We start from the raw sequence: 27,291 nt of genomic DNA, 5'->3' as shown, positions 1-27,291 counted from the left end.
AAATTCCTCCCATCCTCCTGGGCACCTTCCAGCCTCTGGAATCTTTGAGGAGCAGCATTTTTTGGGAGTGAGGTTTCCCCAGGTGGTTGGGTAAGCAGGCAGCAGCTGGAGAGCTCCGTGTCCTGTCCTGGGGATGCTGAGGGATTCCCGTGGCTGCAGGAGCATTGGCACAGGAGAAAACCTGTTCCTCAGGTCTGACACACCTGCCTTGCCTGCCCAGGTACCTCCTGCCCGGAGCAGAGCAGCTGCAGCAAGCTCCTGCAGTGCCAGCCTGCTGTGGGATGGGAGGCTGCAATGTCAATTCCTTTGTGCTGTACTGAAGGAAGTGCTCCTGGAGCTGCTTGACAGAGGCCGTACTGGCAGGTTTTTTGCAGCTTTAATGACTTTGGCCAACAAGAATGTTCTCAAAACCAATTTTTCTGCACCCTGACTTGTCCTGTTTAGAAGCCTTTCCTCTGAGGAGTGTCAGGGGCAGGACGAGGAGCTGTCCTGGCATTCAGTACAGAAACACTGCAGCACTCTGAGTTTGCAGTGCCCCTGTTTTACAGGTGCCATTTGCTGCCTAGAACATCATTTTCTGAGCTCTCAATGGGTTTGCTTGTTTTGGAAATTGTTTATCTCCCTGGCACTGTGCCCCTTTCCCTGCCAGCAGTGTTTGCTGCATGGCTGCAGTGGGTGTTGCCTGGAGGCAGGACAGGCTCTCTCCTGGTCTTTTTTCTATATCAGAATCATCTTGGATCCTTGTCATCCCAGCAATCTCCTGTAGCCTGCATATCAATTGGAAATATAGATGGAAAATGTCTAACTCTGAAGCACATGGGCATCGTGTGGTTTGGACACAGGATGGATAAATAACATTTATGTTCTCTATAGGAAGATATTTTTAGTATTTTATTAATGTCTTTGTCCATCAAAGTTTAAAAGTTATTTTTATCAGAAAACTATCGTATGCTAAATGTCTGAAGCTTTCACAGTAAGTAATAGTGTGCATATTGCTACTGCTATTTAAAAACTAATTGCTAAGGTTTATTGGAGAACTGTAAATATTAAAGGCCAGATTTGTCCTGTCTCATATCATGCAATTCTCATTAAATCTGTGATCAGAATCTGATCCAATAAAGAAACTTTTCTCCACTGATCCTAAGCACACCTTTTAAGACAATTAACTTGGCTGAGTGTTCTGATTTGATCTTAAACAGGAACATGTTCTTTGAAAACGATTTATTGCACCCATTTGAATCAATAGTGCTGTTAAAAGAAAACTGGGAAAGAAAAGCACAAATGTCATATGAGGTAAAGCAGTGAAACAAGACAGTAAATTGAATAGAAAAATGCAGGAATGAGAATTGTCAGCCCTGGTCTCAGCCAAGGCCTGTGTTGTGGTGCAGACACGGAGAGTTTGAGTGTTTGATCAGCACAGCTGAAAACCTGCAGGACACAGATCCCAGCGGGCTCTGAGAGGAGGCAGCGAGGGGAAGGGAACCTGGCAGCTCCTTGCAGAGCTGTGTCCTGCTCTCTGCTCAAAATATTGCCCAGGTGTGATGCTCAGGTGTGAGCACAGAGCTCACATGGCAGCTGGGCACATCTGCCCTGGGATCCTGTGCAAGAGCCCTGTCCCTGTCTCCTGCTGCCAGCCCTGCCCCTGTCCCATCCCTGTCCCTGTCCCATCCCTGTCCCATCCCTGTCCCTGTCCCATCCCTGTCCCCTGGGCAGCTCCTGCCTCCCCTGGGCAGGTGTGGGCTCACCTGGCTGCCCCACCCCAAACCCACTGATGCCTTCACACCATGGACTGCAGAAGACCTCGGAGATCATTGAGTCCAGCCTACAGCAGCGAGAGAGGGAGGTAAAAAGGGAGGGAGAGGAGGGAAATCCCATGCCACACCAGGGGAAACTGGGCCATCTCAGCCACCCCCAGTGCCACAGTGAGGGAAACTGAGCCATCCCCGGTGCCACAGTGAGGGAAACTGAGCCATCCCCGGTGCCACAGTGAGGGAAACTGAGCCATCCCCAGTGCCACAGTGAGGGAAACTGAGTCATCCCCGGTGCCACAGTGAGGGAAACTGAGCCATCCCCGGTGCCACAGTGAGAGAAACTGAGCCATCCCTGGTGCCACAGTGAGGGAAACTGAGCCATCCCCGGTGCCACAGTGAGGGAAACTGAGCCATCCCTGGTGCCACAGTGAGGGAAACTGAGCCATCCCCAGTGCCACAGTGAGAGAAACTGAGCCATCCCCAGTGCCACAGTGAGGGAAACTGAGCCATCCCCAGTGCCACAGTGAGAGAAACTGAGCCATCCCCAGTGCCACAGTGAGAGAAACTGAGCCATCCCCAGTGCCACAGTGAGGGAAACTGAGTCATCCCCGGTGCCACAGTGAGGGAAACTGAGCCATCCCCGGTGCCACAGTGAGAGAAACTGAGTCATCCCCGGTGCCACAGTGAGGGAAACTGAGCCATCCCCGGTGCCACAGTGAGAGAAACTGAGCCATCCCTGGTGCCACAGTGAGGGAAACTGAGCCATCCCTGGTGCCACAGTGAGGGAAACTGAGCCATCCCTGGTGCCACACCAAAGGGAACTCAGCCATCCCCAGTGCCACACTGAAAGGAAAGCCCAGACAGTCTCTGGATTCCAGAGACAGCTGGCAGTCTTTGACTTCCAGACATCAAACAGCCTTGTGTTTGCTCGGCTTTTACCTCCAGCTAATCAGTTAATTGGAGTTAAGTACTCTGAGACGTTTCACATCCCTCTTCTCCTAATGAAGAGGCCTCACTGCCAGCCGGGCTCCAGAGTCCACCCGCAGCTCCCGGCCCTCCCTCAGGCTGGGAATTACTGAGGAGAGCCGGGACAAGGGGAATGGCTTCAGTCTGACAGACAGGAGGTTTAGTTCAGAGATTAGTGAGGAATTGTTCCCTGGCAGGGTGGGCAGGGGCTGGGATGGGATTCCCAGAGCAGCTGGGGCTGTCCCTGGATCCCTGGCAGTGCCCAAGGCCAGGCTGGACATTGGGAGCACCTGGGACAGTGGAGCTGTCCCTGCCAGGCTGGGGTGGCACTGGGTGATGTTTAATGTTCCCTCCAGCCCAAACCATTGTGTGGTTCTACTCTGTGCCGTGGCCTGAAATGCTCTGCATTCAGAGCATTTCTCCCTCTGAGGCTGCCATTATTTTTTTTTGTGAAGACCAAAATAATTCAGAAATATGAAAAGAATGGAAATAGGCACAAATATGCCAATTTATGCATTTAGTTCTCCCCCCAGCATTTTTGATTTTCCTCTTTTTCTTCTTTCTCCCCATCCCCTTGAGCAGCTCAGGATTGTTGCATTTCAGTAATGGCTCAAACGCCTGGTGAGTTCTCCCAGAGCAGCCTCATAAATTCTCATCCAGCTCTTCCCAGAGGTACAACTGGTTTTTAAGTGCAGTATAGAGGTTTATCCTCATTTAACCACTCATCTCACCATTTGTGATCTCTGAAGGCCGAGTTTTCAATATTAAATAAGTTTTGAAACCTTTGTTTTTTATGAGTTTTCACATTTGCTGCCTTATGGTGTGAAGGCAAGGAGATGTCCAAGGAGATGCTGGATCGCAAGGAAATGTCCAAGATGTCCAAGGAGATGTTTGGACATTGCAATAGGAGGCAGAGCTGGGTTTCCTAGCTAGTTTTCTAGGAGATCCTAGACCTTGCTGAAGATCAGCTCCTAAAAGCCAAGGAAGTTGCTCAACCAGTTCTTTCAGAGCTGGTCCTTTCATAAAACTTTATTTCTAGAATTCTGGGGAATTTTTTTCTGCTTGAATCCTGGTAGGATGTTTTAGGCAGCTGCATTTTAATTTTTAGCATTAATTAACTTGGTAAAGTATAAAGCAGCAGAAGCATGGATGACAATACTAATGAAAGTAATAAAAACAGATTAATGATTAAATCCAAAGAAACAGAACCCTCTGCCTCCCTCCAGACATGGATATTAATGAGATTTCCTTTGTTTCTCTCCGAGGGTGGGCAGTTTCTCCCACCCCACAAATCTCTGCAAGTGCTAAAGTGTTTTGATATTTTGTGCCTGGTTCCAGTTAGAGCTGTAGGCAGAAACTGGTAAATACAGTGAAATATTGTCAGAAACAGGCATTTCTGAGCTGATAGTAAAAGTGACAAACCAATAGCATTAATGGGATTTTCCTTTCTTGAGGTGACCAAAGAAGAAGAGGTGCTTTGCTGGTTGGTATTTATTATTACAAAGTAATATTACATTAGTTATTACATAACTAATATACATTAATTATTACATAGTATTATTACAAAGTGAAATGCTGAGATTGCTTTGCTTGGGTAGGAGAGACAAAGTTTTCAGTATCTACCCAGCTTATTCTGGAAATTTAAATACAGAGAAATGGACCAAAAGAGGTGAATTAGGGAGATTCTGCCACACCAGCTGCTGGCCAGGCTATCTGCTCAGATAAATACCGAGTGTCTTGAGGGAAAGTGGAATAGCCTCGGGATAGCTCAGTGCATGTGGAGCTGCTGGGCATTCCCCTCTCTGGTTTTCCCTGAAATCGCTCTCGGGTTGTGCTGAGTTGTGCTCCCCTCCCTGCATTTCCGAAGGTAAAACAGGGATAAATCACTAATAAGAAATAATAAATAAATAGTGCCTCTGACAGTGTGGGGCAGAACAACACCTCAGCCTGCCTGGGCCTTTGGCTGGGGAAAAGGTGTGAAGGGCTGAGAAAAGGAGAGGTTCAGTCATTCCCACCAAGGACATTTCTCTTGATGAGAGGAACTCCACAAGGTGTGAAAAGTGTGTGACATTTTTTATGTCATTAGTACTTCATGATGCTTGTTTAAAGAAGCCTCAAACATTTTAACTTACTGAATGATTTCATTTTCTGTTTTATATCAAGTCCTTTCTGCCAAGAGGACTGGGGAACCTGTGGGTAATGAGACAAGAAATCCTGTGAAAATACGGGCTGATCAATGGTGAGGGGGAGAACTTTTTTCCAAACATTTGAAGCTCTTTGGGCTTTCTTAGTGCTACTTTAACTCAGACTTCTGTGAGGCATAAGAATGTTAAAATTCATTACTTCTTTCCCTTTATTTAAAGAAGGAGAAATAAGAGACTGCTGATGAGTTACATGGAAAGGTCAGAATTGACAGCAACTGTAAAGAAGAACAAAACAGCTTTAAAACCTCATCCCTTTCTGGTGATAAATAAAGAGCACAATCTCAATTATTTTGCTCTTCCAAGGACCTGTTTCAAGGGAAGGTTTTTCATTAGGTGCAGTTTCTTCTCTGAAAACAAATTAGGTTGACGGTAAGAAGTGCTCCTTCCCTGGGGAGAGCTTTAACCTGTGAATTCTGAGAAGCCAGGACATGGTGAGGGGCGGGATGTGCCTGTTTGTGTCCCCTGGTGCTGAGGGGACAGCGGCAGCCCCAGCAACAGGAATGATGGATTTGTCTTTACAAACCAGCTGGGGCTCTGCTGAGAGGTAAAACTAGCAGTGGCAGATAAAAGAAACAGTGGGAAGGATTCCGCTGATTGATGAATGGAAAAAAAGATATTTGCCTTTAGAAACAAACTGTGGGTTTGCTGGTAAATGAAATTGGGAGTTGAAAGATGAAAGAAACAAAGGGGGAACACCATAAATTCCATAAGAATTAGAAATTAAGAGGGAGGGTTATACATTAGAGGGGAATCTTAGGTATCAGGCACTCTGGGAAGTCTGTGCCTCTCAATTACCTCAGGCAGTGGGGAAAGAGAGAGGGACATGGCCGGGAAATTGGGATAAAAAGGAGGCTGAGTCCTCCAAAAATTGGAGAGATCCCAGGGGAATGGCCCATGGCCTCTCCCTTTATTCACATAAAGTAAAAGGACTCCTCTGTCTCCTTTTTGGACATAAACCTCTGGTGTCTGTGGATTAATTTTCCTGACACCAGCAGGGGCTGGAAAGGTGATGGAGCAGCTGAGTCATTCCAGGATTTGTGCTCCCAAACTTGCAGTGAGAACTGGAGGTGGCAGCGGTTCCAGCAGCAGTGCCAGGGCTCCCAGCAAGGCTGAGAGCAGGGAATGGGCTCTGGATCAGCCCTGGATCATTCCTGGGAGCTGCCTCTGGGTCTGCTGGAGACCCTGCTGTGGGTCTGTGCTGGGGGACAGTGGAGCAGAGCCAGACACGGAGATCCCGCTGTCCCTGCAGGGGTTTGTTGCTGAGCTGATCAAATGTTCTGGTGAGAGCACTGCTGGATCCACAGCCCCAGGAGAGAGGGATTGGAGATGAGAGAGCCGTGTGTTTGGGCTGGGGCATCAGCCAGCCTTGGCTGCCCATCTCAGCAGCTTCCCGGGCCCAGCACAGGCCATTGCTGGTCACTGCCCGCACAAACAGCCACGGGGCCACCTCCTGGGGCTGGTGGCCAGCCCAGGTGTGCTCCAGGCTCCCTGGGCCAGCCCAGGTGTGCTCCAGGCTCCCTGGGCCAGCCCAGGTGTTGCTGTCACCTGCTGGGAGCAGATCTGACTCTTTAACCCCCAGCAGCTGCTGGTCCTGCAGGTGCAGATCTCATCCCTGGATAACAAACCAAGGAAATGAGAACAGGCAGAAACTGATGAGCTTTAATTGTAGATGTGACATTTGAGGCCACAATTAATGAGCTCCCAGCCTGCAGCAAGCCTGTCCTTTGTCACTGCAGCTTTCACCCGGGGCTCCGTGGCCTTTCAGCAGAATCCCTGGGATTCCCCAGGGAATCCATCCCGTGGGAGGGAGGAGAAGCACCGAGGCCTCCTATAGAAATTCAATTTTTATGTCAAGGAGTCTCCAGCACATAAATAATGAGTGTGGTTGTAAGCTGGCAGGATTGTTTTTAACTGAGTGGATGGATGCATTTGCTGACTTTGAGAAGGATGCCAGACTTCCCTGCCGAGGATCTTGGTTTTCCTCCTGCTCCCCATGTGCTGGGCAGCTCCAGAGGCTTTCCCTGAGCTCCAGAAGGAGAAGGCTCCCCTCTCGTGGCTGCCAGGGAAAATGGCATTTTCTGCACTGCCTTCGCTTCCCGAGCTGTGCAGAAACACAAGTGAGTTATAGAATTATAATTTATCCCACAGTCATCCTCCAGCCCAGCACAGAGCCCTGCAGCAGGGCTTTAGCAGCCTCTGCCCTTGTTTGCTTCGGGGAAAGGGAAATATTTGAAGGGAATTGACTGAAGTTATTTAAATGACAACTAAAAGTCATGATCTGTATCAACAGCCAGAAACATTAGACGTGAAGAACAGATTTAAAGCTGCTTTGCATTTGCTCTTTTAAAATGCTTTCTTAGTAAATGTTGACTTTTATGTGTTGGATTTATTTTGCTCTATAAAGTCTGCTCTCGGAGAGGAGACCTGATAGATAAATGTTCAATCCATTCTGTAAGTCAGGAGGCATCCATTCAGAGCAGCAGGTTTTCTGGTTTTATTAGGTTAGGAGTGCTGGAAAGCATCTGTTGTTTACAGGACACCTGGTTTCACTTCCAGTTGGTGTGAAACTGCTTTTGAATAAAACCTGAAATTCAATTTAAAAGCTTTAAAAACAGCAGCTTAAAATTATTAGTTAAAAGCTGTCTTGAAACACTTTGGATGCATCAGGAAGAGAAGCCACAAGCTCACACAGGCACGAGTTACTATTAAAATTAGGATTTTATGGGCCAGGGGAAGTTTTCCCCAGAGTCAGTAAACCCAAGTGCTTGTTTCTCATCTCTGTGACTGTCAGAGGTTTGGGACTCAGCCTCTCACACCTCATTTCTGTGGATAAATGGCAAGAAGAAAAGAAGTTTTCTTGCTTTTTCAGTTTCTTTTTGGTTTCTCAGTGTTGAAGGACCTCTCATTGAGCACAGATGTACTGAAACTCAAATACACTGAATTTCCTTTTCTCCCTGCTCCCACCCCAGGTAAAGCTCATTTACTCATTTAACTGTCCAGCTTCTTGGAGAATTGCTCCCTCGACTTCCTTTACAATATCAGCAGCAGTGATGCACTATTTGAGAATATATAAATAGTTTATATGAAATCTAAAATAGCTGCTGTTTAATTTATGCCTCACCCTAAGATGTTATTATTTCATATTTCCTCTTTAAATTTGCATATTCTTAAAACACACACACACATATTAAATAATCTGAAGGGTTTTTCCTTAAATATGTATTTGATCTATTGCAGAGACACCTAAATTCCAGGAAATCATTTGATCCTTGGGATTTGAAGCTGGACCTACAGGGAAATGGTAAAAGTTTTGGATTCAAGGCTACGATCTTGGACAGCTCTCGAAAGGAAATATAGAAAAAGGTAGTGCAGGAAAGAGGCAGCCTGAAATTAGAGCTGTTGTTAACACAAATAGAACAGATTTAGATTTCAGTTCTTACCCTGGTGCTATTTTTATATTAAAAACAGTCTAAAAAGGGGAGTTATTTTATCTAATGAAAATCCAAATATAAATAATGTCTTTTTGATTTCTAGATTTTTCTGTTGAGGAAAGCATTTGATTTTCAAATTACAAAAATAATAATAACAATAATAATAATTATTATTATTACTACTACCACCATTATTACTGTTGTTTAAAATGGGATGTAATAGGCCCAGTGCTTTGACACACACAGAGTAGAACTGTTCCTTTTTAATTATTACTTTGTGGAACTAAACCCTGTCATTTTTCCTTATGTTCAAAAGACCTGAAAATGGGATGGAAGTGGGATGGATGTCAGAGGCAGAGCAGGGGAGCTCCCAGCACTCGTGTATCATTTCCCAGAGCTGGTGGGAATCTGGCTTTTCTCTGCTTTTGTGTCCTGTCCTTGGCCATGCTCTGCCCATCAGTATCAGCTGGATTTTCACTGGGCCCGAGGGACCTTCCCAGGGCAGCCCCACCAGGGAAACCAGCGTTCCTCTTTATTTACCAAACGGGAAAATCCGCGTCTTTTGGAGCTGGCAGCGTCTCCAGATGTGTTTGGTGTGCTCAGGCCTCGTGCACTGGGCACATCCTCAGCCCTGGGGCTGCTCGGGAGCTGCAGGGCAGCCAGGGCTCCTTCTCTCTGTGAGAACAAACCCTTCCAGAGAGGCACCTGCAGCGCCTCACCCACCCCAGGGAAGGGCACCACGGAGAGCTGCGGAGCTCCTGTGCTCATCCCTGCCAGCCTGAATAGGATTTCAGTGGGAATTTCCCCATGGAAAGGGAGCTCAGGGACTGGAACTGCCCAGGGGGGTTTGCAGTGCCCATCCCTGGAGTGTCCCAGGAATTCCTGGAGGTGGCACTGAGTGCTCTGGGACAAGGTGGGCACAGCAGGGGCTCCATGGGCTGGGAGGGCTTTTCCAACCCAAGGGGTTCTGTGATTCTGAGAGCTTTATTCATTTCAGAAACAACTTGCAGAGGTCTCAGATCCTCACTGAAAACCAGCAGCTTTTGGGCATGTGAGAGGTTACAGAGGGCTGGCTTCTTCCCTTCTGCCACAAACACCTTCCCCACCCACTCCTCTTGCCCAGTATCCTCTTCGAAAGCCTTTTGGGGAGTAAAAGATGTGTTTAAGCCATCCAGCTTGGAAATTTGGGGCTGTCCCTTAATAATTTGTACAAGGTAAAGCCTGTGTTGTGCTTGGTGCCTCGTTGCTGTGCACAGAGACACTCGAGGTGTAACTGGGGCTCCTCCGGGTGAAATGAGCTACAGAACACAAACTGCTGCTCTGCTCTACACTGAAGCAATAATTTATGATTCTAATTAGGCTCTGGTTTGCAAGAATGATGAATATTCACATTTTAAATAGCTGAGAAATATTAAAAATATCTGACAGCTTTATTTGTGCCAGCTCTGGGGGTTATGGGGGAATGTTTTCCTCAAGGTGCTGAGCTTTCTCAGCATCGTGTCTGCCCCATCCCTGCAAGTGTCCAAGGCCAGGCTGGACAGGGCTTGCAGCAACCTGATCTAGTGCATCTGTCCATGGCAGGGGGTTGGAATGTCCCTTCCACAGTCTGAGCTCCTTCAAAAGGGTTGAACCATCTCTGGAAAACATCTTCTGTTGGCCAAATCCTGCTGACTCCGAGGCCCAGGCTGGCTGTCCAGCGGCTGTGGAAGGACAGGCTCTGAGCTGATTAATTCTTCACCTAAGTGGATGGGACAGACCAAAGGGGAGCGTGAGGAAGTGTCATTATCCCTGCTCCAGGGGCTGGGAATGGCAGGCAGTTGCTCATTCAAAGTCACACAATAGATGTGTGGGTGCCAGATGCTGGGGATGCCAGAGATGGGATTTAAACCCAGATGTCCTGAGTGCCAGCTCAGCACTAAATTCGTGGTTATCCATCCTGTCAAAAATCCAAGAACCTTTGTGATTCATTCAGTGTTTAAAACTCTTTGCCTGCCGTAGAGATACCTCAGAGAACTCTATGAGTTACTAATGTAAAAGATGCCTTTTGCTGTCCTGTTTATCTCCTTTAGGAATGGAGGGGTTCATCCATCTAGGAGGTAAGAGAACAGCAAAATAACTACAGAGACTTTTCCGAAGTTGCTGCTCCATTGTGTCTGAAATCACTTGCCAGTAACAGCTTTTGTTAGGAGAAATAAATCTGCTCCCACTCGATCCTGTAGCTATTTCAGGTACTCCTCTGTAATATTCTGTTCCCTGTTTGTCCCCTTCATTCTTTGATGCATTTTTAAATGTTGCAGGTCATAAAAATGGTATTGTTTTCAGATTGATAAAAACCCTTGCTTACACCAGAATAAATGGAGCCTCTCTGGTGGATACAATTGATCTGATGTGCAGCAAAGGAACACAACTTAGAAAGGAAGCCACTACCTCCAAAAAAACACAAAAAGAAAGGAAAGGAAGGGGGATCTGAGTTCTGAAAACTGTAAGCTTGGAGCATAAATTACAATGGAAGTTTATGGAGTCTTTTGGATTACACCAAAAGCCAGCCCCATTAAACCCAATGGAGCATTCCTAATCTGACATGTTGACAAGGACAACCCTGCCTCTTCCAAAAGGGAGATTCAAACGAATCCAGATTTATCTGATGTTCCCAACAGGGGCTGGGCTGGCTCCAAAGGAAGTGATCCAGGCCAAAAGTAAACAAGATGCACATGAAGCAGTTTGTGCCACAAGGAAAACTTCCAGGGAATATGCAGAGAGGAGAAGGGGAGCCAGCAGAATCACAGCCCAAGATGTCTTTCCTGTCTCCTCCTTAAGTCCTGTTCCCGTTCCTTTAGACTATGTAAATCAGAACTTCTTCCCTGTGAGATCCTGGTCCTTCTGTTCATCTCCTCATCTTTGCTTCCCCCATGGAGGCTCCATGTGCTGCCTCTCCCAGCACTCAGCTCCCCCGTGTCCAAGGAGCAGCCAGAGGTGCTCAGTGCTGCTCCTGCATCTGCCGAGACCCAGCCCCGGCTCTGAGCTCCGAGCTCCCGGGGTGTCAACAGTGGGAATTAGGTCATGCTAAAAGCAAATTCAGCCTTTTCCAGCTGCTCTTTCTGTGGCAGACACGTGTCACAGTCACTGCAAAGAGCAGGACAAGCACCTTCTGCATCTGCATTTTGTCAAACTGGGACCAAGCTTTTAATTTCCAGCGAGACCCTGGGAGAGCTGTCCTGGGGAATTGGGATTGTTCAGCCTGGAGAGGAGAAGCTCTGGGGTGACCCAGTTGTGACCCTCCAGTACCCACAAAAAAGATGGACAGAGACTATTTACAAGGGCCCAGAGTGACAGGAGAGTATTTGGAGCTCAGAAATCTGTTCCAGAGATGTGTGCTGCTGTCCATCCCTTTAACATTTAAATTTTGTGTCTGAGTGTCTCACATCAAATGACAGCAGTGCTGTTTGTCCCCAGACTGTGTCATTTGCTGTCCCCAGTAATAACTGGGTATAATGGCCATATTCTGGTGGGGTGTGACACTTGAAAGAAATAATCTTGCAGAATTAGATGTGAGAAATAGATTATTGGTGCCCCTTGCAGCAGGGAGAACGCTTGCAAAGAGAGAGCACAGGATATGGCTACAGAATGGAAAGTATGGAGACACTGCTCATAAACCAGCAAAGTGACAATCAGTGGTTTTATGTGTGTATTCCCCACAGCCATGTTGACTTTAATGGCAGTTTTAGGTACTGCAAAGGAGGATTTTATATCATATATACACAAATAGCTGTATTTATAGATCTCCACGTACAGGAGGAGATAAACGTGCGTGCATTTGTGTATCAAAGCCCACAAAACCACAGCTGCTCGCTCAGCCTGGTGGAGATTTACTCTGATAACATTACAGTGTATTTGCTCCATGTTCCAAGGGATTTTTGTTTGTTTGTGCTTTTTGTAGGTACTACAAAAGTAGCTGGACTTGGGGATTCGAGCAGATGCAAAAATCCGAGGTTGGCCAGATCAAGACTTTGGCTTGAGAGGTGTGAAATCCAGAGCTGGACCCCTACAGCAGCTCTGGGCTAGTGGCTCTGCTCGTCTGCCTGGGAGATGCCTTTTAACTCAGCCTTGGCAAGAAACTCCCCTTTGAGGCTTTGGCTCTCCCTCCGAGGGGGAATGTTGAGGCCAGTACAGACACTGGAATCTCCCGGTCCTTGAGGAACCACTGGAGCCACGGGCGAGTTCCACCGAGTGTTGCTGGAGAGGCTGTTCTTGGCTGGTTTGTGCAGGTGGGATTTGGGAGGGATTTGGGGTGGGATTTGGGGTGGGATTTGGGGTGGGATTTGGGATGGGATTTGGGGTGGGATTTGGGATGGGATTTGGGGTGGGTGTCCCAGGGACAGCAGGATCCCGTGTGCCAGGCTGGGGACCCTGCACAGCCCAAACGGTGCTGGCCTTGGTCTGCAGCTCATCAGCCTCTCCCTGGGGAGATGGAGAGATGGAGGGAGGGAGGGATGAAGGGACAGAGGGATGGAGAGATGGAGGGTGACTCACAGGGGTGTCTGAATCATCGGGGTTTCCCCGGGCAGGACGGGGCTGGGCTCAGGCCGGGCAGGGATGGACGGGATCAGCTCCGGCTCCCCAGAGCTCAGGAGCAGGGTCCCTGGCGTGGGCCTGGGAGCACCCCCAGGTGACACACAGGGGAGGGATGCCACGTCCTGTGTGACACCTGGGCCAGTGGCTCCTGTGAGCTGTGTTTGCTCCCCGGTTCCAGCTCAGGGGCAGGATCCCTGCAGGGTCTGGGAGCGGCTCTGCTCTCCTGGCATCACACCCTGCTTCCACCCACCCCTGAAAATCATCTCTGGCCCAAATTGGAGCTGTGAGCTGTACCACATGCTCTAAATGAAGTGCTAATTAAATACTTGTACTTAATGTAGACAACATCTCTTTGAGCAGGCTGTAATGTGCTGCAGATGTCCCGAATCCCTCGGAGAGCAGCACAGGGAACAACGTGCGCGTTGTCCCTCTCCGAGGTAGGGCTGGAAGCCAGGTGGTTGTGGCTGATAAGGTTTGATGCTGAAGCAGCCCCTGTCTGGTCCAAATTCCCACCCACGTCCTCCCACAGTGACCTTGGCAGTGGGAGTGCTGCAGGTGCTTCCCTCTGGGTGCACACTGCGACACGTGGGAGACAAATGCTGAGCAAGGTGGGATCTCAGAGCCCTAAAGAAAACAGGTGAGAGCTGCTGGATGCTGCAGGAAGGGACCCCGGTGTCCCCTGGGGACCCAGCCTTGCTGGCAAGTGGTTCCTGGCTGGGGCAGCCCCAGTGCAGACAGAACTGCACAACAAAGGGACTGGGAGGCTTTGGATGAGCACTAAAACCCCTCCTGGCACCGGGAGAAAGGCTGAAAACCCAGCTCTGGAGTCACTGGATGGCTGTGCTGAAGGTCTTGCCGCTGAAATCACAGTTGTTCCTTGGGTTTCAGGGTCAGTGGCCACCAGGCTCGGGAGGGCCACGTTCCCCAGGTTTGGGGATGTGCTGAGCCATCCATGAATGTGTGTCCAGGTCCTTTTCCAGCCCAGACTGCCCGTGAGCAGCCGGGTCCCTGAGGGCTCTGCTGGGCTGGAGCCCAGCTCTGTCCTCAGGGGAGGGCTGGAGCAGAATGGGAGTGTTTGTGCACAGCCAGGCTCAGTCAGACAAACACAGGGCTGTGCGTGCAGGGTTTTCACTCCAGCATGGATTATTGTGCAATGTTAGAGCAGTTTTTGTTGTTATTAATTTATTTATTATTATTTATTGTTCTGCTGAGTGAAGCCAGTGTGTTTTCTTGCTGGAAGAAGGACCAACATGGGCTGTACCCCACTGAGATCCTGCCTCCAGTGCCCAGAGTCTGCAGGTGAAAGGGTGTAAAGAGTATGAAAGCTGTTCCTGTAAAGATTTGTGGACTATTTCCTAATTTCTTTCAAGATGGTTGTTGGGAGTGCTTTTCAGGGTTCTGTGCTCTCTTGGGAGAAAAAGGAGGTAGAAATCCAAGATGCTGCAGGAATAAGAGAAGGGGGGAAGAGAGAGCAGATGGTGGAGAGCATCCCTTAACCAAGTATTGCACACTGAGGATGTGAATCCAATTGCCTGTTGCTATTTATTGTGACCACATACAATTCAAAGTACTTGAGTATTTAAATCGCTATAGATTCAGAGATGAGTCATGAAGCAGAGCTGATCTTTTATCTGTGGCCATGCTGGTGAATGGTTTCTTAGCAAGGATCTTATTTCCACCTTCTCTATTTTAATGGCATTTAATTCTAATTAATTAATTTAATTCTAATTAATTTTAATTAAAATTCTATTTTAATTGCCATTCTCAGATTATTTTGTTATCGAGAAAAGGACCAAATGAGTACAATGAATGCTCCTGAGGCTCTCTGTTATTGCAGGCTCACACACTGCTGCCCAGTATTGCAGAGATATTCCAGGATTTCACTGTCCAGAGAGAACTAATTGAGGAGAGGGTTACCTCCTCTCCCTGCTTTTGTGGGACACTTCAAGGGGAGTTTTTACTGCTGCTGCTGAGCAGGTCTCTGAGTCAGGTCTCATCTTGCACATCTTTTGCCAAGAGCCAAAGTGTCACTGGTGTGCTGGCACTGCAGGCCTCCTGCAGCAGGGAGTGCTGGGGAGCGCAGGGGAGCGTCCCCCGTGGGAAGAACTTCCAAAAAACAAAAGAATCCTGCAAAGTTCAGATTTTCAAGTTCAGTTCTCCCAGTATTCCTGGGTAGGGCAAGCTGGAAGGGGCTGGAATTAGGGCTGTGAATAGGATCATTCAGATGGGATGTGTTGTGACCCAGAATGTTCTCCCTGCCCAGAGGCAGCTCTCCGGCAGCCCCTCGGCCCTGGAACCTTTTGTTGTGGTGCTCTGGTGGTTTGCTCTTCCCCCAGAAGAAGAGTTGAGTTTGAGAGAAGACAGATCCCTGTCCCAAGGATGATGTTGGAGCCAGGGACCTCGAACAGAGGCTGCTTTTGGAAGAGAGGGATGTTGAGGGTTGTTAATGCTGGAGAGGGAACTGACTCATCCCATCATCAATTCTGCTCCTCTGCCAGCGCAGCACAAAACCTCTTTTATCATCACACTGTCTCTTTCCTCTTCAGCTCTCTTTTGGAGGAGTTTAAAGCTGCCCAGTGCTCCTCTTGCCCAGCCTGCTGCAGTTCCCTGCTCGCTCTGCCCATCCTCGAGGACAGGATGAATCCCAGCTCCTCTCGCTGAGCTGCACACAGATGTGAGGAAACTCGGCTTTTCCTCGTGAGTCCTTTGCCTCAGTCCTGCTCTGGCTGTGTGGGCAGGGACAGCAGGAAGGCTCTGGCCATGGGATGGCCACGCTGGCCACGGGGCCCAGCCCGTACCAGTTTGCTGGGAGATTTTGGGGAGCGTGCCAGTGACAGGCGCTGCTGGGAGAGCTGGAACTGCTGCTCTTCCCCTCACATCTGCCTTTGATTTTCAATCGGAGCTGCTTGGTGAAAAGCCAACTAATCTACAGGGCTCAGGGAGGGTTTTTTGTTTGTTTTAAGGGGGCTGGTTTGAGCCAACCTCAGTACCACAGAATTAGTTTTTAATACATTTTTTTCCCCCCTGAATTATAAGTACTTTTGGATATAGAGTATTTTACATGGATCTTATGGGGAAATTGTTATTCACCATGGTTTGTTTTTAGTAGTATCTGTTTGTTAAGAAGGGCCAAGACTTTTCTGGGCCAGGGGCACAGCAAAATGGGAAATCCAGTGGTGCTTATGGTACCAGGGATGCTCCAGGGGAGGTGCTGCCTCTGCTCCATCCTCTGGAGCCAGGGAACCTGAAAAGTTTGACTTCTGTCAGAACCAGAGGAGGAATTGTCACAGGTTTTATATGAAACTTCTGGCACTTTGTTTGGGCTGGTGTCATATCCTCTTCCATTTGTGCTGTTGTGGCAGATGAGGAATTGGCTTTGTACTGAAGATCCATGAAAAGTCACTGTTTAATCAGGAACTTCAAAGGAGCTGGAAAAGGATCCATCTGTGATTTAGCCATCTTAAGCTTTAGGGGACAAATCTGGTACCAAAAAGAAAAACAACAGAAGGTCTTGGATCACAGAGTTTTCAGTCTTTTATGGCAATTTCTCTGTGAATTGCAGTAACAGAAACACTGGCCTGGAACTAACACCGGCTGCAGAAGGGTTTCTGGTGCTGCTTGCTGACCTTTATTTATCCAGGGCATCATTTGATACTTAACACAACTTGAAAATAATTCTTTAAGTGGAGCATGCAGTTCTGTTGGAAAACCCCCTGGAAGGAGAGTTTCCCCCAGGTGGGGAGCACATCAATCACACTGACAAAGAAATTCCAGAACAGGTAAATCCCCTCTGTGGAGCACAGCAGAGGTTCTGTGAGCCATTCACACTCACACCTCCCTGCTTTGTACCTGTGTTTTCATGGGAGCTGCTGCAAAATCAGTGGGAAAATCCCCCTTGGTCACCTGGCCTGTGTATTACACACCCTGACCCACACAGCCCAGGGCAATTCCTGGCATCCCACACACCATTTTACCCTGCATAAATGTGACCTTTCAGTCTGCTGAAGTTACACTCCTTTTTTATTATTATTATCCTTATTCTATACCTGGTGATTTATATTTTCTATAGCTGGTGATTTTTTGGCTAAAGGTGCATTTTTAGTGATGAAAATCCATGAGCCCCAACCTTGCTCTGCCAGCAGGTGTGACAGGCAACAGTTTGGCCTGTCAGAACTGGTTTAAATATCTGAAAATAATGGCTGTGTGCTTGTGGAGGAAAGCCCAGGAGCCCACACTTCTTTCTGCTGCATGGCAAAAGCTTAGAAGGGCCCTTAGTATTGGACAAGCTAAAATCCATCATTCCTTTCTGGTTCATTGTCCTTTTTGCCATCAAAGATTGTAACTGCAGGGACAGGCTCCTCTTTTCCTTATGTGGAAAGTGGAATTTTACACAGAATTTTACACCTCTACTTGTTTCAGTCTCTGTGGGACATTTTTAGGGAGCTGGGATAGCTTGGCCTGTGTCCTCTGCTGTATATGGTGGCATTACCAATATAAGATGAGCAATTGTAGCTATTTAAGGTTCTTAATTGAAATTTAAGGTTTTTAATTGAAATTTCTTTCCTTCCTCCATGCTTGGCCTTCCAAAAAACGGGCTCCTTTTTAAAAATTCTTTTTTAAGGAAGGAAGGAAAAGCGTTGAGCTGGTGTCTGGCCCGTTCTGTTTGAACAGAGCCCTGTGTGTTACCCCCAGCACACAAAGGGGCTCTGTCCTGATCTCTGGCCGGGATCCTTGCTCAGGATCCTTCACCCCTCGTGCTGCCGGGGCAGATTTGATCAGGGGAGCTGGGGAAGGGAGCAGCAGGCCCACAGTGAGGGCTGGGGATGTTTTTGGAGCAGAGGAAGGTGCCAGGCTGGTGGCAGTGGCAATGTCACAGACACAGCTCTGGCTCCTCAGGGGCTCTGGACACCCGAGGCCCCTTTGGGAGATGGGACTTGGGAAGTGAATCCAGTGGGGAGATATTTCTTAGACAGCAAAACCAGCTCAAGGAAATGATGCTCCTGCTGCCTCAGGGCCCCCAGCAGGCCGGGAAGCCGTGGGAACATTTCCCACTCGGCTCATTCTGCCCGTGCAAAAGGAATGCCAAACACAGGGAGGGGGGAATGGGGATGAATGGGGAACGTCCTTGGTGGAGCCAGCAATTCCTCCTCCTCCAGGGTCTCGGCTCTCCCCCTTCCCTCGTGGCTCTGCTGGTTTCAGTGAGGGGCCAGTGCTGTGACTGAGCCCAAAGCCAGCCCAGCTGAGCTGAGCAGGAGCGTCCTGGGGCTGTGCTGAGCTGGGCTCAGGGCCTGCAGTGTCCCCTGCTCCTTCAGGGACCTGCACTTTTCATGGCAGAATTTGCTCAGCAGCCAACTGCCAGGTCAGGAGGAATCCTTCTCCCACTCCCTGTGTCCTGGTGGTTTGTGTTAGAGCAGAAATTGCATCTCTTGGCAGCGGTGGAGAGGAGAGCTGCTCTGCTTTCCGAGGCGTTGCTCCTCAGTGAGTGTCTCCAGCTGCTGCTCTCCCCTCACCCAGGGCACTGACTCATGCTTTCTGCCATCACAAGAAGTCTGTTTTCATAAACAAAATTAAGTGTGCTGTGTTTATTCATTAGGGAGATTTGAAGTCTCTCAGCAACCAAGAAATACACTTTGTGTGATGAACTCCTCTCCCTACCGCCCCTTTCTTCTTTTAACAGCTCAGTTAGAAGAAAGGTTTGGGCAAACACTGGCCTGACCCTCTCAGCGGGTCATTGTGTGTCTGCTGATGTGCAGCCCCTCGAGTGAGGACCATTCACTTTGTACAGCTCAGGGACCCGAGAGGGAGAGCTGGAATTGCACAGAGATGAGGCAGTGGGACAGTGAAGGGAGCAGGCTTTGAGCAGGGCACAGCGAGGGTCCCTGCCAGTGCCAGCCCCTGTCCCGGGCCTTTGCCATGGCCAGGCCACCCCTGCTGTCCCCTGGGCTCTCTCAGGTGGGCTCCAGGCCGGGGACCAGCAGAGCTCAGCTCCCTGCAGATGGCACTGCCACCCTGTGCTGCGGCAGCCCAGGGAAATCCGTCCTTGTGAGTGTGTGAGCAGCAGGTAATGGCTTTATTTTGGTGGCTGCACTTTGGTCTGCGGAATAGGGAGGTGCCTTTGTGCTGCAGTCACCTCTGGTGCCTGCCTGTGACCCACTCGTGTGCAGCTCCTGCCAGCCTCTCCCACCTCCCTCTCCCAGGATTTTAGGGTAAGTGATTCCTCACAACCTCAGCAATTTTCTGTGCAGTTTTATCCTTGGGGTCTGTAGGAGCTCAAATCCTCTGCTATGGCTTTACCTTCCCTGAATAAACTTAATTCAAGCCTCTCCACACCAGGAGATGCTGAGCTCAGAGGAGCAGCCAGTCCAAATAACGCACAGGGAAGGTGAGGATGGTGATGGGTGGGAGCTCCTCTTCCCTAGGAAGCTCCCTTGGAGCAGCCCAGTTGAGCCTGGACACCTGAGCAAGCCAGTGATGATGTATTGAGAAAAGAATCTGCCCTGAAGCTGAAAGGCAGCTCCTTAAATTGACTAAATTACATTTGTATTTCAAAAAAGAAAAAGAAGCTGTAAATCGCGTATTTACACGGCGGAGCACGCGAGTGCTCATACGAGACCCAGATGTTCATTAGAAACATGGATTTTTCTTCCTTGCTGCTACCCTGAAAACTGGGAAAGAAGTCAGCTATGTTGAAGGGTTACAAAAGAGCGAGTTAAGTCTACAAAATCCAGGAAATTTCCCGTTAAGATGAAAAATCTGGGGTACTGTTGTAGTCCTTTAATTCGGCCCCAAGACGTAAATTAAAGCCAGAGGATCGGGTCAGGTGCTCAAGTTCTCAGACCATAGCTGTGGAATTTCCAGGTTAAGTTACTTAAATTTTCCTGTTGCTGAATAAAGCTAAAATCCTGTGTGCCATATATTTGCTCATCATAAAATGTTCTCTCCTAGCCAGTAACAGCTTCTTTGTTGGCGAAGCCTGTCTGGTTCAGGAGGCTCCCAGCCTTTGTGCAGGGTTTGGGAGTTAAGAACTTCCACATGGCCCCTGCTCTGAGGCTCTTGTGAATAAGCAAGGCAAAACACTTGCTCCATGGCCAACAAATGCATGGGATATGGTTTGAATTCTCTGGGTTTAAGTGCAAAGGATAATGTTGATTTTGTTAAGGTAAATGTCTTTAATTGAACTGTATAAACTCGGCTCTCACTGGGCCATAATGGGCTCTGGGCATCCCTCCAGCACAGCAGTATGAAAATGTCTCTTTTAGTGTCTCCAGCAGAGAAATGCAGAATATGAAGATTTAGATGAAAAAAAGTGAAATGGACTCCATGCCCAGTCTCTAAAACAGCGTCTACTGATGCAGAAGGACATTTACATAGCTGGAAATGACTGCTTTGTTAAGGTCAAGGCTCTGCAGTACCTGCTGGTGTGGGCTGTCTGGGGCTCTTTACTGGGGAGGTGGGAATAGAAAATGAAAGGAGGGAAAACAGCAAGAGGAAATGAAGAAGTCTCAGTGTGACTCAGTCTCATCCACAGGGCCTGGGTGGGATCCTGACCCAAAGGGGAGCTGGGCAGCTCTTTAATGATGAACATTTAATGATGAACACACTCTGCAGTCCTTTCACACAACCCATTCCTGAGCATCTGACTGTCATCCTGAGGGTGACAAGGACAACAAGGGTGACTCAGCCCCCTGATATTCATTTATCAAAGGCACTAAAGGTATTTAAAGGCACTAAATTATTTAGTAACTATTTATATATTTTTATATATATATTTATTTATAATATATATAATATTTATTTATATATTTAGTATTTATTTTAAAAGTATTTACCTAAAGGTATTTAAGAACAGACCAAACACTCTTGCAGCAGATGATGCCCTTTCATTTATTGCTAATCTACCATAGTACAGGCAATATATAAAAATACTTTACAGATAGCAAAAAATCATTACATTGGAGGTTAACAACGTTGTTGTAGGAATGTGAATGATATAAAAACCCCTTTTCAATGATGAGAAGTTTGGTTTTTGAACAAACAATTTGATTCAAAAGACATCTGTTAGGATGATGTGAGTGACAAGGGCTCACTCGTGTGTCTGTTAGAATATGGCTTTACTGGAACATCCAGGGCAGGGAGGGCTGGGCTTTGGGGGGAATCATTTCACAATTACACACTCAGACAAAAATGTGAGTGCCAGGCAGGCCAGCACTGGTCGGATTCTCTGTGCCCAGGTGCCACCAGCACGCCAGGGCAGTCCCTGCTCAGAGCAGGGGCCATCCTGCAGTAACTGCTGGATCCAACAGCACATCTGCGAGTCCTGGCTTTTACAGACTTCATTCATTTCTGAGACTCAGTCCTTCTGGAGCTTTCTACCCAATGTTGCTATTTTAGGAGTTATAGAAGGAAACTCAACCCCCCCCAGGTAACTCTGCATTCGAGATCATCTTACTCAGCATCAGCACCTTTAGGCAAAGTTTACTGCAATGTGCAGGTTCTAATTTATATTTTTGTACCCCTGAAAGAATGAGAATGGCTAAACAAACCCTAAACAGAGCAGAGTTGGTTGGACACTGGCTGGAAGTCAGGTTGGTATCAGCTGTGAGCCCTGCCTTGTAAGGCAGCAGGTATTAAAGATACAGGTGCCAATCTGGTGCCAAACATTGTAAAAGGTGGATTATTTATATGAATAAAGAGTTACAACCTTCCAAGTGTGATGGCAGAGTTAAGAAACCACTGCAATGTAAATGATGAGGAAAAGAGTTGATTTCTGGAGAATTTTACAATTCACCCCACTGAGACCCAGCAGTGGCATCTCTTCCTATTTCACAGGAATATGGAACATAAATAACAAACACTCAGAATTGCAGCTAAACTGGAATGTCAGATGATTTTAAGTGGTGCAAAAATCATGAGGATCTGAATCAGTTTAAGATTTGAAATGAAGACAGTCGTTTTCTTGAGTCCCATCTGGCAGATCATTGTTCCCTATTAAGTAGCAATTTGGAAAGAAATGCAGGGGGAAAAGTCAGATTGAAATATTTAGAAACATATTCCTTAAGCATTTAAAGCTGTCTTTGAAGTCTTTGGGAAATTTATCAAATACATCTTTTTTTAGGACAACAACAATTCAACAACAATTGCATAGAAAAGTAAGGCATTCAGAAAATGAAAACTGATCCTTTATAAATACAAACCTTAATCCAAAAGTTGTTGCATATTTGGTCAGACCAAAAGCACAGTCACTTTTGTTGTAAGGATATGGACTAGAAAATACACTTTAAAAACATGCTAGCTACTTTGAGAACTGGTTTAGATATGTTATGAAGCAGCAGCTTTTTATACAATAGAGAATAACATAGTGCTGGTTTTGGGACTCCTCTACATTCAGGAAACGCTGTATTCCTACGGGGGAATGGAGGGATACATATTTACATGGATACAAATAAAGCAAGTGCAAAACCCATGACTCTTCTACATTCTTTCTCCCAATAAAAACAACATACACGAGACACTTTCACTCCACTGCTGTTGCTCAGATCTTACATTTTGCTCATTCTCATGGAGAAAAACCAAACCAGGACTTTGTATTTCATTGCAAGTATCTTCACAAGCAACTCCTCTCCTGGCAAACTCGCCTTCCAACACTCGTAACTGACAAAAAAAAAAATCTTCCTGATATCTGTCCACTCCCATTCCACTCTCAGACTGTTTACATATCATGAATGATGATTTTTATTCTACGTATATTTGATGCAGAAGTTTATAGAAGCTCATCCTGTATTTGCAGCCAAAGCTCGGATGGAAAAATGGAAGTTGAAAAAAAATTCACGCACACACACACACACACACACACACACACACAAGACAAATAAAAAGAGATGAACTTTTGAGTTCCAAGGTGCCCCATGAACTTCACATGGTGCAGCTTTGATGGAAAATGCATTAGAGTCGTTCACCCTGCAGACAAGATATTTGTAGGCCTTTGGTACAATGGCAGGAAGGCACTGTGGTGAAACATTCAGATAACTGAGGAAAGACAGAATTTCCTCATGTGCAAATATGGCTATCTTCCAGATAAAGTGAGAACAAATTGCTCACAAAATGCTATTAACTCTTCCAAGGTTAAGCTCGTGCTTCTACGGAGAGAAAGTTGTATTAAGTAACAGAAATACTAATACTGGAGAAACACTGCTCAGCAAGAACAGGAAATAATTTAGTACTGTATATATTGAAATCCTTCAGCCTAGCTATATAATTTTAACATACCAGTTTCCTTTTTAGAGACAACAATGCACAGCGCTATGTCTGAGGATGCTCCTTTTCTCCGGAAATAAATACAAAGTTGGCTGAAGCTGAATTATTTAATTGCTGTTGCATGGAAAAGCAGATGGGGCAGCACAGCCTGAGCTCGGGTAGCTGTGGCTGAACCCCTAAAATACAGAATACACAGGGTGAAGCCTCCACACGGAGCTGCTCAAGCGCTGGGAGCCGGCACAGGAGGGACCCAGCTCTGTAATTGTTCATTTCTAAGCAGGGATAAAATCACACACCCACAGAGAGCTGGGCTGGCAGGGACCTCAGCCAGCACCCAGTGCCACCCCAGCCCTGGCAGGGACAGCTCCCACTGCCCCAGGGGCTCCCAGCCCTGGCCAGCCTGGCCTTGGGCACTGCCAGGGGTCTGGGAATTCCAGCCCAGCGCCTCCCCACCCTCCCAGGGAGGATCTTTATCCTAATTTCTGATTGAAAGCTACTCTCTGTCAGTTTGAAGCCATTCCCAACTTATCCTGTCACTACCAGCCCTTGGAAACAGTCGCTCTCTGTGTGGGTGTATTTATAAATTACATTGTACACTGTATTTGTACACAGATTAATACCTATGCATGAGAGGTGAGGGAGGATTACAGTCAATGCAAGCATGGCTGGAGCACCTGTAGCACATAAAAAACCCCTTCCCCCTAAAAAGAACCCCAAACAAAAAAAATCAGCCCCCAAAAAATAAAAAAACTCTTAAAAAAAACCCCAACCAAACAACAACAAAAAAAACCAACCAAAAAAAAAAAAAACAATTCCCCAAAATAAATCCAACCCCTTCTATAGCAAAGTGCCTGGAGAACACATAAGCACAGTGGAAATCTCGTGTATTTTGGTTGCAGAGCTCTCCTGGGTGCAGCACTGCAGGGCTTTGCCTGCCTGGCTCCCTCCTGTGCAGCCTTCGCTCCAAAGCCAAGGTTTTATTTTTCCTTCCTTCTGGGGGTTAATTTATTAAAAGGACATTTCAGAATCTAGAAGGCAGAACTTAAACAATGACCTTTTTCTTAGCTCAGATCCAGCACTAGATTTTACTTCCCCCTTCTTTTCTAAACTGATATTATCTATAAATAAATATTCAGACAATAATTCTCCTAAATGGATGAGCAGTTGCTGCAATCACCAGAGCAGCAGCAGCAGCACATCACAGATCTGAAAAGCCCTTCCTGGGGCTTCTCTGAGCTTCTATTTAACATTCAGCAAGAGAGAAGGTTCTGCCAGTAATCTGAGGATTTTTTTTTTTCTCTGTGGATGGGGTTTTGGGTTGTTTTTTAAATTTCTCCTATACTTTACAGGTTGGATCATGGAAAACATTGGAAACATCCAAGTGTGAAACTCGGAGATGCATTTGGTCTGTTCTTTTACTCAGCTATAGCAGAGAACTTCTGACAGGCAACTTTTGGCCTTTAGAATATGTCAAAATTGTCCAATTCATCCGACTGCACTAAAAAACCCTTAATATGTGTCAGATTCTGGCTCACTGACGGCTTCTAACAATCCCAAATAGCTTTCTGAGGCATGTGAGCCAGTCTGAGCCCTACTGAGTGCTGCCTCACAGGAATTCCCCTCTTCTGCAAGACTGGGCCTCCGTTTGGTTTCTGTGAAACTCAGCAATTAAAAAAAGCCATTTTCAGCTCTTCAGGTCCGGGCTGAGGCTTGGACTCTGCAGGGCACTGGGGAGGGCACCGGGGCACCCCGGGAGTTCTGGGGGTTGGGGTACAGGGAACTCATTTTGGGGTGGAAGATTTGAAGCTCACAAAGCAGAAGCAGAAGCCAGGGTGTGCCATTAATGCCAGGCTGGGACGTGCAGGGCTCTGCTCTGCTTCTGGATCTGAGCTGGGCTGAATCTGGAGTTCAGAGTTGCTCTTGTGCAATTCAGATTTCTGTTCAAGAGCCAAATTTGAGCTGAGCCCCAGGTCAGGCGTTCTGAAGAACCTAATGCTTCTGTCTCCCACTCTAAACCCCAAGACCTTGCAGAGTTTAAGCACCAGTTTTTAGTGGCAGAAAAGACATTCTTCCTGATAGTCCTGAAGAGACTTTTGTTGGACCAAGCACGTGCTCTGCAGGGACTGTGCAAAATCTTGAGACATCAGGGAACCAATTTTGCTCTGCTGTGTTCCCATCCTCTAATTCCTGCTGTGAGCAGTGGACATGCTGGTATTCTACAAAATGTACTGTGACACAACTGAAAACTGGATTAGTTTCACTTTGCTTTCTACAGCAGAGCTCAGGCTCTGCATTCCTGGAAATATCAGCATTCCTTATTTATAGAACCAGGAAAGACTACTATATAATTCCTAAAACATTATGGTTATCTTGTTCTGTACACTGATTACCCACTCAGGAAGCCTTTTTATCCCACTGAGGAGGCCCTGACTCCCCTAAATATTCTAACTTGTAGCTGCAGGTGGCAGTGGTTACCTGGAATGTGCTAAGCAGGAGTCAGGACAGGATATTCGAACACACGAAGCAAAACCTAACAAAATATTACCTCCCATGGAAATTTAACCTTTCCAGGAATTGCTGGTAGCTTTGCAAAGCTAAAGAGGCCAGGTGAATATAAATAAGTGTATATTTTCTCTGGAATGTATGGCTTCTGTAAGATGCACTTATTTTCCCCTGCAGCTTGGGTGAGTAAATGTTCCAGCTTCTAAATGAGACAAGTTATGAGCCAAGAGCAGGTTCTACATGAAAAGAAACAGCAACAATTTGTTAGAGAATATCGAAGATGTGTTCATACACTGCCTAAATACTAATAAGGATCAATCATAAAATCTTTGGATTTACTGTGACTCCTATATATTAATCTCTGTTTTACCTGGGTTTATTTTACTTTGGGACAGGCATTGCAACTGCTGATTTGCTCTTTTCACTGGTTGGTTGTGAGAATCCCTCTCCTTCAAATTCCTATCCAGCCTGATGGGAAAAACAAAGAAAACTCTTGGATTCAGCTGACATCTCCTGTTTGAAATACCAATCACAGTGCTCAGAGCAAACTGGCTTTTGATCCCAGACTGGATGCAGGCTGAGCTTGGGCTGCCTCAGTTCCCTACAACAATTCATTTCTCAGGAGGGTTTGGATACCTGGAGGGCCAGTCACTGCTAGTGACCTGCAGGGTGGTGGTACTCCTCCATGGAATATATCACTCTGTGTTCCCCTTTTCCCACCCCCGTGTCCACCCTGGGCTCTGAGCCCTGCTCGGGGGACGGGTGATGGTCCCGATGGATGGACGCACAGACAGAGGGTTTGCAGCAGGCTGGAGTGTTTCCTCAGACAGATGCTCTGTTCCAGGAGAACAATGTGATCTCTGGATGAAAGGAAGGGTGTCCTTCGTGGTGTTTACAGACAGAGGTGGCGAGTTGCTCAGCCAAGGCTGTCACTTGGTGCCAATTCATTGTTCCTTGCGCTGAGTCTCTGCCTGGAGATGAACTGCAAAGGAAGCCAGAGGTTGCAGGGGCACTGGAAGGATCTAAGAGGTCACTTATGGAAGGATTCGGTAAAAGTTGTCTCACAAATCTCTTCTTCTATGTCTGACTTCTGGCAGGGAGTCCAGAAAATTCCTTCCTGATAATTTCGTTAACTGGGAAATGAAAGAAAGAGGAGGAAACATTAAAGCACTTCCAACATCACGACAAGTAAAAAGTAAAAGCAATTCTTGGGCAGTCGAGCTGAAAACATCCCCTCTGCATTCATAATTTAATTTTATTAAAACCTAAATGGTCCTGTCTGCCCAGGTCCCACATTTTTGGAAGGCCAGGGGGAAGGAGAGTGTGTGTTTCACTGTAATTTTGTTCCACTGCATTCAGTGTGGTTCAGGTGCCATAAAACAGAGAGAGGCTGCAGCACGTGCCCAGGACCTGCCACATCCCTCACACACACACTCCCTCTGTCACAGACACTGCCCTTTCCCCAGGGAGAAACAGAAAGAAACATCTCTAGGTATCTAAGCATCTGAACATTGCACTAGGCTGAAAGAAAAATATTTGAAAAAGGCCAGGTTTGGAGGAAATATAGTGATGAAAACACAGAGACTGCAATTCAGGTGAAAAAGCTTGCAT

General features: G+C 47.1%; 1 protein-coding gene across 8 annotated transcripts in view; it reads right to left on the bottom strand.

Moving 5' to 3' along the window:
- Window positions 1-20,804: 20,804 nt before the first annotated feature.
- The window catches only part of NFATC2 (nuclear factor of activated T cells 2), an 82,006-nt gene continuing 75,519 nt past the window's right edge, over window positions 20,805-27,291 (bottom strand). For 7 of the 8 annotated variants that reach the window (XM_014254191.2, XM_014254190.2, XM_014254189.2 and 4 more), the window contains one exon: window positions 20,805-26,813. In XM_014254191.2, coding sequence (XP_014109666.1) covers window positions 26,758-26,813 — 56 coding nt within the window. In that variant the 3' untranslated portion in view covers window positions 20,805-26,757. The remainder of the gene's footprint in view (window positions 26,814-27,291) is intronic. The other variant, XM_088064477.1, reaches the window with a different exon arrangement.

Source organism: Pseudopodoces humilis, chromosome 19 (assembly GCF_049639895.1).
Source record: "Pseudopodoces humilis isolate 2021_Gansu_Grassland_sample_001 chromosome 19, ASM4963989v1, whole genome shotgun sequence".
NCBI classification, from domain to species: Eukaryota; Metazoa; Chordata; class Aves; order Passeriformes; family Paridae; genus Pseudopodoces; species Pseudopodoces humilis.
Note: the sequence above shows the minus strand (reverse complement) of the source record. Positions and strands in the feature narration are given on the sequence as shown.